Source organism: Anopheles ziemanni, chromosome 3, assembly GCF_943734765.1.
Source record: "Anopheles ziemanni chromosome 3, idAnoZiCoDA_A2_x.2, whole genome shotgun sequence".
Lineage (NCBI taxonomy): Eukaryota > Metazoa > Arthropoda > Insecta > Diptera > Culicidae > Anopheles > Anopheles ziemanni.
The window spans coordinates 77,724,458-77,737,368 of NC_080706.1; the positions used below are offsets into that span (position 1 = coordinate 77,724,458).

Consider the following 12,911-nt stretch of genomic DNA (forward strand, 5'->3'; position numbering starts at 1 on the left):
CGAACGGAAGAAGTGAAAGTTTGGAGGGACTTACAAATCCGTTCTGAGATTCTATTTCGTGTGAGCTCTAAAGCCAAGTTGTTTCTGGTGCGTGTTGTTTTTGGTGTCGGCTCGATCTCGTGTCTAATCGTTCCGTGCTCGCTAGAAGTCGAGAAGTGTAACATTAAGCGGGAGTTCTTCAGCTTCCCGACCCGTGTTAACGTGTTCCTAACGAGTGTTCGAAGAAGAAGTCCAGCGCCTCCGCCTGGTCAGTGTGTGATTGTATCCGTGGGAAGAGCTAGGAAAAAAACCCATCCAACCGGCGTTGGAATATGTTCCAAACAGGCCTAAACAGCGTTCTCTAAAGCACAAATCGCAACCGCATCCGGCCACCGTGTCGCATGCCCCAGTGTGTTACCGTGTGATCCCGCACCAGGAGTTCCCCGCGAGTTCGACCAGTTTTAATCAGTTCTTGCGCGAGTCCATCGGCACAACGTACAGAAGCGCCCAAGCGAGGAAATATTCCCGCGAGCCGCCAGCAGCAAAAGCAAGCGTTTTTTCGAGCGCGTGTGTGTGAGTGTGTGTGATTTGTGCGAGTGCAAGGCTAGCGAGTACCGAGAGCTCTCGAGAGCGGAGCCTGTGAAGGAAGTGGTTTTTTTCCAGTGTGCGAGCGACGAGCTATGGCCGCTATGGTAAACATGACCAATCTACTGAACGGAAAGGATTCACGCTGGCTGCAGCTGGAGGTCTGCCGGGAGTACCAGCGCAACAAATGCTCCCGTCCGGACACCGAGTGCAAGTTCGCACATCCGCCAGCGAACGTCGAAGTACAAAACGGACGCGTGACCGCGTGCTACGACAGTATTAAGGTAGGTTTTGTCTCTCATCTCGTTGGTATCACATAAGGCATTCATAGACCTCTCGTTTCAAATGTGCTGACTGTCAAGGACTTCAAGCAAACCAGTTCCCTATACGCTATTCTTCTTTTATCCATTTGTGTTCCAAACAAGTCTGGTATTGTGCCAAAACGCTTTCCTTGTTCCAATGTCATTCCAACGCTAGAAGTAGGTGAACAATTGGCATGCGATTTGTCGTACCGAAAAGGGCGTCTCACAAACACGGCCCCTTGCCAAAAAATACACCCTAAAGACAGAATTTGAGGTTACGGAGCCACACTAGGAACTCCCGTTTGGAGAGGCCAAAGTAAAACTTGTAGGCCAAAGGTGAAAGGATAAGCAGTGAATGTGTGTGTGTGTGTAAGCCTTGAATGACTAGAAAGTTTTTGCATCCGGGGTAGTAATTCCAGGATTACCAAGGATGTAGCATAACATACCCCAACCACCTACTTTGATCCTTTTCTCTTATTGTTCCAAAATCTGCTACATGCTAGTCCTCGTGGGTGAGTTTAAAACTAGAGAAGGCAAGAAGAATGTTACGTGTGAACGTGGAGGTTGAAAGGTTTGCAAAGTTCTCGCCCAAAGCCGCAGACCCCAACCCCTCTAGAACGCCGGATCTGACACTCGGAAATGTTGGAACACTCTCCACACTCACACACAAAGTTTGCCCAGTTTGGCACATGTTTTCAAATTGATATAATAATTACCGATGCTTTGGTTTTTGCTCGCTAGCTCACTTTTCATTTGGTCCTTTTTGTTTCCCAACGAGTTGCGGGTGGTAAGGATCGACATTGTTCTGCGGGGGGATGATCCGCGTAGTAGCAAAAAACGGTGTTCGTGTGTGTTTTTTTCCCTGTTAGTTTCAGGCGGAAACAACACGTGCTCTAATTGAGTTGGCTTCCGTTTCGATTGACTCAATGAAGCCGTTTGTTGGGTGGAAAGTGAAAGGGGAAAAGGGGCAGAAACAGGTGAGGTGCGTGGCGAAGTGGAGTTGCTAAATAAGCAAACACAGGACTTTCCCTGTTGGCGCTGGACAACATTTCGCTGTATCATTTCTGTTGGCAAACGCGAGCGCGAGAAGGAAGGAGTGGTTAATTAGAGCTCGCTCCAAATGGACGCGAGCTTCATGATGAACTCGACAACTATGAAGTGAGGTGGAAAAAGGGTTCACCTGTTTTTCCCGCACCGTCAAGTCCTTTTTTGTTCCCTTCGATGGTGGCTTCATTTATGTTGATTAGCTACAGGATGCACACACCTCCATCATGCATCGAGTAGAGGAACGTTGTTTGATTTTTCAGTTCCACAGCGAACATCGATGCGAATGGAGCGTTGCTGTTTTTTTTATTTCTGGTTTGGCACAGGTCAGTGAAACCGTGTGCCCTAGATAGTGTAGTAACGCAGTGGTGGTGCGGTCGGATGATCCTCCGGAAGTCGCGAGACCGGATCGAACACAATCCAATAACCGTTTTCGGGATGAATTTAATCATGCACCACCAGACTCGCTGCTTTTGCACGCTTTTCCTTCCCATTTCGATCGAGCCGTTCGAATCCGGTGCACTTCCTATATTATATGCGGGAGTTGTGTGTGTGTGTGACGAGTGGACACTTTTCCGTGCCGAGTTTGCCGAGTTGCCCGCAGAAAACCCGTGGGTTCACGCCCGTCGCGACGGCCTTGCAGTAGCTCGGATCGGTTTCGCCAAAAATCAATATCAACCCCAGCACGAGCCCATTCCGGGTTTCGATTTGAATTTTAGACAACCCCGTGCGTTTGTGCGCGAGTAAAGGTGATGGAGCGCTTGCTGGTATCGATAGTGAACCAAATTCCACACTTTCCGCACCTCTTCCATCGTCCCCTTTCCGTCGGCGTCACCTCCGGAAACCGAAATTCCTTCTCTTGCGTGACACGAAATGAATGACGTTGGCATTAATGGTGCGGTGTCGCTGGTGGTGTGGTTCGCTGATGATATCCTTGTATTTGATTCTCGCTCCTACTCCATGTGTGCGTGTGTGTGTGCAGGTTTTTGTGGCGGGTGCGGGTTGTTCCGGTCGGTGTCCCACTTCCGGGAGCCGCGTCCTTAAATGTCGTCGAAACAAACGAAAGGCCGTGCAAGGATTAAGGACGAGGATGGTGGGAGTGGAAAGGGGTAGCAGGCCGCTTGTTTTCGAAACAGGTGCAGCACATCCATGGTGGCGGGGATCGAAGCGGGAATTTTCCGTGTGTGTGTGCCTGTGCGTGTGTATATATTCACATATGTTAGAGCCTGAGCACCCCGGAGTCGGAAATGTCTCCCGCTCAAACGCGTGCTACATATTTTTCCCCGCCCGCCCGGGGAGGTGCAAACCAGGCCACAAAACCGGGTGCCGGGCGGAATGGAATGGAAATGTTTTCCACGACGATACGCTCGAAAGGAGATGTACGATGGAATTAAAACCGAAAAATCCACCCACGAAACATTCCTCCGACCGCGCGCGTTGCGATCCGTTTTCCCGGGTGGAAGATTTTTAACCGACACGGAAGCGAGCAGGACGCGACCGATTGAAAATACCCCTCACCTCACCTATCCTCATCCCGGTTTCATCACCCGTTGTTTGGGGGTCTGTTGCGTTGTTTTGTCCTCTTCAAAGTGGGCGTATGGTTTTGGCAGCGCGCTTGTATGTCTGTGATATGGCATTTGGAGACCCCCCCTTCGACGTCTGGTTTGTGGTGAAGTAAATGTCCTTCGGAAAAACTGAACCACTCGTGATCCGCCGTGAAAAATCGAGGATGGGGAGTTTGTTTCGATCGCTCAATTGATGGTTTGGGATGAACAGCGTGGGTCGATATTTTCGATGCACTCATTGCCCAACCAGACGGACCATAACGGACGAAGGGGCCTGAAGGTGGCGGAAGGGTTTGAACTTGCGTGTGGTTTGGATTTGGGATCAAACGAAACGCGCACACCCATACCGACACAAACACAGCAGACGGTACACGTGGAAAATCTACATGATCCCCTTTTTCATGGTCTCCCTTGGGTTGAGAGAAGGAAACACAACAGCGATGTTGGATCATGGCGGTTTGCTAACGAAACGAAATCGAGCATAACCTGGAGAGCAAAGGGGGGAGGAAAAGTATCGGAAAATCATTCGCACCAGTCAAGTGCAGCTGGAGGTGAGGGTTACGAGTACGCGGGTCATTTTTCGTATTCAAATGTGAATGAAATGTCGCCGATATGTAGGCGATGTTGAACCGGGAAAACCCTGCCTGGGTGAGGGAAGATGGAAGGGAGGAACTTTTAATCCAATATATATCTGGCCTCGTCTCCAGCGGGGGCGTAATTGGTAAGTGATTTGGCTGCAGACCGGAACGCGGCCGGGGGCGGCAAATATGTTTTGATTTTTCAGCGTTCTCGGCCCCTCCTGGAAAAGCGTGTTTTATTTCAAGTAATTCATTGTTGATGAGTCTGCTTTTATCGCGGCTTAAAACAATCAAGGTTGGCACCACCTACGCGATGGTTGGACGTTTGCGATGGAAACTCGCTGGAAAATCTGAACTGTATAAGGATTTTTCGGTTCCAGAATTTCTTGGGAAGATGTTTACCTCTTTTTTTTATTCATTAGTTGCAATCTCCAGTAACCAAAGGGTTCAACACGTTTTCGTCCAAAATGTATCGTTCGTATTATAAACAACAAATTTCATTAGCTTGTTTGTTTGTTTGTTTGATCAAATTCTTTTAATTGAATTGCGATTTTTTCCCAAAAATTTCAATTTGAAATTGAAATGTGATTTGAAATTGATAGATTTGCTAATTTGCATTGTTCTGGTTTTGATTTGGAGTGTAGGCTCGTTTATTATGTTTATCTTTTCTAATTACATTAAATTAAAACAGACAAGTTTTCCATTAAAATTCTATACTAAGCTCCGTTTTGTTTAATTTATTTTATCTTTATTTGATGTCTTAAAAAGGATGCGTTTTTTTCGTTAAGGGTGGTTCAAAATTAGTTTTCTTTTAGTTTTTTTAGTTAATTTTTTATTTGAAAATGGTATGTACAAACGTGGATTATTTTAAACGAAGGATAAAGGACCGAGTTGTACTTTATACCAATACCGTGACAAATGATTTCAATGGCAAATTAAATTTTTGTAAGTCTCTCAATTGAAGGGCCCATTTAACTAGGGAGCTTGAGAAGTGCTTTTCATAACATTATTGAGAATATCATTAAATCATAGAACAATAACATTAGACATACTTTACTCCCCCCTCCTCCGCCCAGTCTACCCGCTTCCTGCTGGAAAACACTCGATGATTATGCTAAAAGTATCCACCGGTTAGCCGCTCGACACTGTTGGCGTGTTCGGACCACTTCCGGGTGTGAAAAGTAACCATTTTCCAACACGTTTGCAGCACACCGTGTGCTGCCCGACGACGTTGATTTCCCAAGCACAACATTTTCCTACCGAAAGGGCGAGGGCGACGCCATGTTTATTCCTTGCGCGACCCGTTCGCCGTCCTTATCGTTCCCGCACTGCTTTGTTTCGTAATTACAACGTCAAGAGTTTCCTACCCCGCCGCGTCCAGTCGCTGCTTTCTTCTCCCGTGTTTTTTTTTTGTCGTCCTTCCGTACGCCAACTCCTTGGGGAATTTTCCCGGCCGCATCGAATGGCGGTGGACCGCTCGCATAAATGAGTGAGCACGTAGCGAATGGTCTTTTGTGCCATCTTTTACCACTCCAACCGCGTACTACCACCTCTCCCTCACCAGCCCACCCACTTCCCCTGGAAAACAGCCGGGAAAGGCCTAAGGTTATAAATAATAATAACAACCAGGACACGGCGCCAAGACGAGCGCACCCTGGCGTTGTTTTCTCCTAATGTCAGGCACTCCGGTTAGTGTGCGCTATGTGTGTGTGTGTGTGTCTGTGTATGGGGGAGCGAAAATCACGGATAATAAAAACCGGGCTAAAGAAACTCTTTTCCCCGGGTCAGGCAGGTCTCGCGTTTACCAGCCGGCCTAGGGGTGTCGGGAAAAGCGGCCGGCCAGGTGCGAAAAAGCGGCAAGGCAATGGGCGGAAAAACCTGTTAAGAGTTTTAATATCATTTTTCTTCTCCCAGCCCTGGTCTATGGTTGCAGACGTGCGTTGAACGAGGAGGCTCCATCGTTATGCCATTTTGACACGGCCACCGCTCTTACCTTTCCTCCCCCACCCCTTTTGCACCCCGGCCGGGGTGAGGTTCATGCTATCAAAACATAAACCACTGGCGTTTTCACATTTTCCGCACTTTTGACGCGACAAACGAGGGAGCTCTTACATACGCTCATCCGTGCCCGGGATTTTTCCGGTTTTGCCAGGTCCTGTGGAACGATGTGAGGTGGTAGAAGTGAGGGTAGGGATAATATTCACACTCATAGGTATGTGTGTGTGTGTATTTATTTCCCGACAAAAATCCTGGTGCGCCATACCTTGACTCTATCTGTCGCATGAATTCACACCGTGGCTTAGAGGTTTATTTTGTTCCCTCGTGTGTTCGCGACGCTTCGGGACACACATACACGCATACAAATACGCTTTTTGCATCTTTATCTCGCTGTATATCGGCACCGGAAATGCTTCTTTTCAGTGCTTATTGTTGGGTGGGATCGAGCAGAAGCGGTGGTGGTGAAGGAATAAAAGGAGAATGCGCGAACCGACACCACCGGATCTTGCTCCGGGTTCGGTACAGCGAAATGGCTCAACTTGGTGTGGGTGTGGGAAAAGCTTCCGGCACGAAAGCGACCCACGCACCGCACACTCGCCGGGGCCCGTTGCCCGCAAAGGTACGATCCCGAGATACCGTCGTGGGGCAGGACAAAGCGTCAACATGCCGCCCGCGGGGTTGATGTTGTAGTGTTGTCTTTTTATTTGTGCCAGAGAGCCGAGCGTCGCCGGTCGCAAAACGGGAACCGAGCGGGTGCGGTGCGGGAGGGGTCGGGGGAGTTTCCTTTCGACTTGCCGCGCACGATAGCTGTCACTTTGCCAGCTGTGCTACGGGAACAACAACACCAAAACCTCGGCAAAGGCAGAAGGAATGGTACGACGCGGTCCTCGTTTTCCGAGGGACAACTTTTATCAGCAACCAGGCACCTCCATCGGTGTGTGTGTATGTGTGTGTGCTTTTTTTACGATTACATGATTACTCGCCAGGGCGCCTAGGCGAAGGAAAAAGAAAACCGAGACGCGGGTTGGTGACGGTTAACTTCCGAGAACGTTTTTCCCGAGAGAGTTTTCCGGCCCTCCGGGTGACAACCGGGTAGCGCATCCCGACGCGCGGCGCCATTATGAATTATGACATTTGTAGCTTTGAAGTGGTCGAGGGGTTTCCTGCTTCTTTCTTGCTCTTCTTTTGTCGAAATATGCTCCTTTATTTTCCGTTCCGTTTTTTTTTCTTCCGTCCGTTATCTAAATCAACATTTTACCTTTCGAAGGCGACACTTTCGGATGGCCTACCTGCGGGAAATCCGTCACCCTGTGCGACTGATTTGAGGCCGCGTCACGACAAAAAAAAACAACAAAAAAGTTGGCTCGTCAAAACGTCTGCGCGACTTTTGTCGCGACAACTTTTCCCGCGCTTCCTTGAGGGCGTTTCGGGCGATACCAGGTATCTCTCCTTCTAGTTGGGGCAGCATAACTTTAAGCGACGCATTGTTCATGGATGTTTTTACGGGTGTCCCGTTTTCTTTTACTGACGTATTTTGCGAGTGACATTGTTTTTGTCTGGTTTTCCACGAGTTTTCAATCGGATGTGCATACCTAATCTTGTCGAACCCCCAAAAAATCCTTCTTGGTGGATTGTAGAGTTTCCTCTAAAATCTGCATAAACGAATTTTATTATAATGTTGAAAAAATCAACAATTCATACCAAAATTGTTATGAAAGTATTACGAAATCTTGTCGTCTCTACAAAATAATTTTGCAAATTTTTTTTTAGTTCTGTGTTTTCTTAAATTAAATTTAAACTGCCTGAAAGTAGAGAAATCGTTTCTCAATTTTTTTACTATCGTTGTGCACGTCTATGTCTAGGTATAAGACATTTAAAAAAACCAGAAATAGCTGAAATGAATCAACGGAGTAAGAAAGAAGTGACTGCGATGGGAAATCATTGTTGCCTGGGATCGGTTCCAGCCACATCAAAGCTCAACATCGCTCAAGTCGGGCGCAGATTTCGGGTGCTGTCAAGCAGAGCGGGTCCGTCTGTCTTTCGTTCATCTGCGCGGGACTAACTCCGAGTGCTTCAACATTCGATGCCACCTTTTCTCGTTTTCCAAATTGGAACGAGAAATGGAAAAAAACAAACCGTGCTCGGGTCACTCCTGCTAGCCCATTTCTTTGGGGTCGATCAGTGCTGGCACGTTTTATGGCTACCTTTGCGGGAACAAAGGAAGGCCCGAGAACAAACGAGTTCGTCCTGTGGTCAGCAGAGAATGCTCTCTCCATACTGCAGAGGCTTCACCAACGTCCAATCCTCGATTTCATTACACGTTCGTTCGAATGCAACTTGAAAGGATTCTATTTCTCTTTTGGGCTAGAATCGGATTGAATAGAGTTTCGGGTTTTTTTTCTCACGACATTCGAAGCTTGTTTCATCTCGAGTTGACGTTCATTTCCATCACTGTGCCGGACAGGGCGACGATTGGGAAATCCCCACGCTAGTTAGCGTTATTGCCTTCCGTTCGCCCACGATTCTGTAAGCTAATCGTGTTGTTTTCTGGTGTTTGAGCTTTGTATTCGATTTTGATTCGTTTTACCTCACGATGTTGAGGATCTCTTGTTTTTCTTTCGTAAAATGCTATTCTCTTTGACTTTTAAATCCTTTATTTGTATACGCTTGAAACAAGTTTAAACTGTCAGGTGCAATATTACCTCGTTTATCGAGTGTTTGATAATTTAAAAAATAAGCATAACAAGTGGTCATTGGCAGAAATGAGGATTGTTCATTTTAGTGTTTCATAGTTTTTTTCTCGTATTTTTTTTTGTTATATTTTGTGTTCTTTCCATTTTCCATAAGGTTAATTTTAAGTCATAGGTCTTCAGAAATGTAATATTTCATCTCATTTTCATATAACTTACTACATATGTTGCTCTCTTTCTATTCTTTATTTCTTCTCAATACTTGTTTTATTGTTAACAATTCTTATGTGGTTGCTAACTGTTTTAGCTGTTTAATAAGACTGGTTTAATCTCTTTTTCTAGAATCATCTCATTAAACACTTAGCAGCTAAACGCTTTTGGTTTTGTTGTGAATTTGTTCGTGCAAAGGCTCGTAACGTCAGTTCCGGCACATGCTCTCATCTCTCCGTCCATCAAAATCTGTATTTAATCGCTCGCTTAACTGTGTGCTAACTTCATTAACCTTCACACCCATCATCCACCCCATCTCCATCGCGGGTGCGTCCCTCTCTCCACCTGGCGGATAATTACATCACACATAACATCATTAATCACCGGTGTGGGACCTAATCGAGAGTATGATTGGTTTGTTTGACGAATGTCACGATCGAAAGCTTCGTCCCCCCAAAAGGGGATGGGCACGCGTTTACGTGCGTTCGGTTTGGCCCGTTCGTTGATTTGATGAAAGTCTTCGGCCGGCGCTTGGAGCCAAGTGGTTCAGAACTTTGGCAAGAACTTTTGCAACGTGATTGCGTCTCGTGCCGTGAGGCTAACGCAGTCATTAGGTTTGGCTTGCTTTTTGTTTACCCTTCCCATTTGCGCTGGTGGGGTTTTCCCGCCTAACCACAGCCTGCTGACAGCCGGTTGCGGTGTTCCACGTGACTAGGTCGCGCGAGTGCCGACCACGCGGTTCGCTTACTGCTGCGCGCCCGTTCGCCGGAGCGTGACGTAGTCTTCCTCTCCGTTACGTCATTAGCGCTTGCACCATTGTGGTTTGTCGCGTTTGTTTTTTTGTTCGTTTCCCTCCCACAACCATCGAGAAAAAAGAACGGCATTTGCAACTACTCCAACAATTATCCGCACCGGTTGTGGGGAGGTGGAGGAGAGGATGCTAAGCTGACCGTAAGTTGCTAATTTATTAGACCAATGTTAGTCATCAGCAGCGCGAGATGATCGTGGACGGCAAAGCTGAACCGTGTCGCCCCCGCACGAACCGGGCGCCGGCCTTAGGAGGACATCCGGAAGATGGTGGAACAATATGTATGTGCCAGTCTGCGGTTGGCGCCCCCCACCCTCTCCCTTTCCCTCGTTCACAAACCATTAACCAAACGCATCAATCCGAGCCGGTTGGGCTTTTCAAGCTCGACTCGCTCGAGCGAATCTGGTTCAATGCCGAAGCTGACGGCATGTTCGTGTATGCCAATTTGATCCCTCATCGCATGTATTTTCTTTGGCCCGCGGGACGACGACTCATCGTTCTGTCACTTCCCGGACGCCTCTCATCGATTCCGTTTTTGGGCGCCAAAGTGAGGTCAGTCTCGAACGAGCGGGTCCCCACCGAGCTAGAATAAATCTTACTTTATGAAGACGAACCGTTCGCGGTTGCGTTCGACACCGGTTTGTTCCGTTCACGCGCACCATTAATGACACCATTAAGCACTATTCGGTTAACACCACCAGCTCACGGGAAGAATAAATGGCTCCGGCGTTGTGTTGTTCAAAACCCCCTAAACTCGTGGGCGTCTGCTTTCCGTGGACTTTTCTGAGTCAAAGAATATGTATTGTTTGTGAAATATGTAATACACGAGACGCAACGTGGAGTGCGCAATAAAATTGGTACCTCTCGAGTGGGTGGAAAATGGGTTCTCGAAAGATGAAATAGTATAAACTCGTTGTCCGCTGGGTGCTGGTGGGAGTTTCAGAAGTGCAAAAACAGTGTGATTCTTCTTTTCGAGCGATTATTCCATGTGGAGAATCGTGACGGATTTGTTTTCCAACTATATTTTTAAACATCGTTTTCTCATTCCGTGATGAGCTAGAGGCTGACATTCTCACCTATTCCGAGATCCGAACGTTCGAGATTTACGTTCGAAATTCATTATTTGGCATTGCCAAATTCGAATTCGAGATTTATCAAGGTGCTTGTAAAGTATAGAAGGGTGTTCCATTAAATTTTCTGAATAAACCTTTGGGGATGTTCGACAATTCCATTTGTTTGATATTATTTCTTTTTTTAGAGATGATTGGTACATGCGTACCATCTACGCACAGTACAAGCAGGGTGGTATCATTTGGAAAGGGTCTATGTAGGGGTTTTAGCAGTTTCCTTCACTCTTTACAAACCAACCTTCTTCAATCATTCTCAGAATCTAATTCACGTGATTTACCCCATTTATAGTTTTTATATCGTGATCTTTAACCATTATCGTGTTTGCCTTCTATTCCATTCAACTCTCCGCTATACAGACGTTCGTGACTGCTCATTAGGAAAATGTTTTAATTTTTACTTAGTTTAGCATACATTTTTAGGGAAACATATTCAAATCTATAATAAATATTTTTTCGCATCCATTGAGCACCGGATGGGACATGCTCGGAACTGACCTGCAGCAGTAGCAACAGCTCCCGAATGACATTTTATTGTGGACCCTTTCGGGGATACCTCTCACGGTGAACCTTTCCTTCCCTCGACCCCACCGCACGACGAGTCAGGACCTTTGCTGTGATCCCTTTATCTGATGCCAATATCAACACCCCCGTTGGCCATTGGTGAGCAAAGACGAGATAAGAAAATGGGCCCGACCGGACGAGCGACGGCTATGAAAACGCTTTTGCCCCAGGACACACCGTAGACCGGAAGGCTGCGTACAATTCCCCTTACCGAACCGAGTTGGACGTCGTTCCCGGTTTTTACCGGACACACACACAAAAAAAGAGGCAGTGTCGAAAGGATGGAGATCCTTTTTGGGGTTGCCTATACGGCATCACTGCACATAGGTGTACTATCTTAGGAAATTTATCTAACACCCCCCGTTTTTTAGACCGACGCTACCGTCACCTTGGGTTTGCAAGCGGCCTTAGTTCGAGCATAAATTTCGCAACGAAAACAGATTGAACAGATTAGCCATGTTTCACAATTGCCAAATCCATAACTCTATCGTTTCGGCACCGGGTGAAGGGTGAAAAAAAACGGCAGTGTGTCCGTACAAGGATAATCGTACGATAGAGGTGTAGCTGTCTCTCACCCGATTTGCTGGACTAAATAGATGCGGGGCCCACTCCACTGGCCAGTCTCGAGGCTCGAGGCCATAAAGAACGCAAAACTTCATCACTCGTTCTCGCTCTGGAAAACGATGGCGTGAAGTGTCGAGCGTTTGCGATCCCCGACCCGGTATTGATTCTAAGGATTGCTGCATAGATAAGTGTTAGTTTTAAATGCGACGGTGGCTCCATCGATTCGTTCCAAACGAAGCAACTCAGGCGGACGGACTGAACGACTGGAGAAGCAGTTCTTGTTTCCATTTTCTTGACGGTTTTAAATCAGTGCACGAACTGAAACCCTGGAGAAGGATATGTGAAACACGCAGACACATACACACACGAACAGTGATCCTCTGATTGGCCTCCTTCGGCCAGAACCGAAAACCGATTGCAAATTCCTGATCTGGACAGGCATAATCCATCTTTCGGTTTCGAGTGCATACCAAGTTGCACATTTGTTTTCCTTCTCCACCCTGGGAAGAGCCTTCGGGACAGGCCCATCTCCCCCACTCACTGGTCCCATCCTTGTTTGGTCGATAATCCAATGAACGGTCAGAAGGACCGGAACGACCCGTGGAACGTCCCGGCGAAAGCGAGCACCGATCACGACTTGGAACAAACAGCACAAGTTTTGAAATGTTATCAGATCAGCCACCGAAGATCAAGCGCGTCCGACATGTGTTGGCACTAATTCCAACGCCGACTTCGGGAGACGACTCCACTGGGAATCGGCCCCGTATCGTCAGTTCATTGTTGCGGCGTGGGAAACGATATGCGCCGCACTTTTGCCCCATGCAGAGCATACCGTTTTATGGTGAGCAACCATATCTCTGCTCTTCTGTGGGTCGATTGTGCAAATGGCATTATGCG

General features: G+C 47.3%; 1 protein-coding gene across 1 annotated transcript in view; it reads left to right on the plus strand.

Annotated features, from left to right (window-relative positions):
- The first annotated feature begins 659 nt into the window (after nt 1–659).
- The window catches only part of LOC131285550 (protein muscleblind-like), a 98,109-nt gene continuing 85,857 nt past the window's right edge, over nt 660–12,911 (plus strand). The window contains exon 1 of the mRNA XM_058314408.1: nt 660–848. Within this exon, the coding sequence (XP_058170391.1) occupies nt 660–848 (189 nt within the window). The remainder of the gene's footprint in view (nt 849–12,911) is intronic.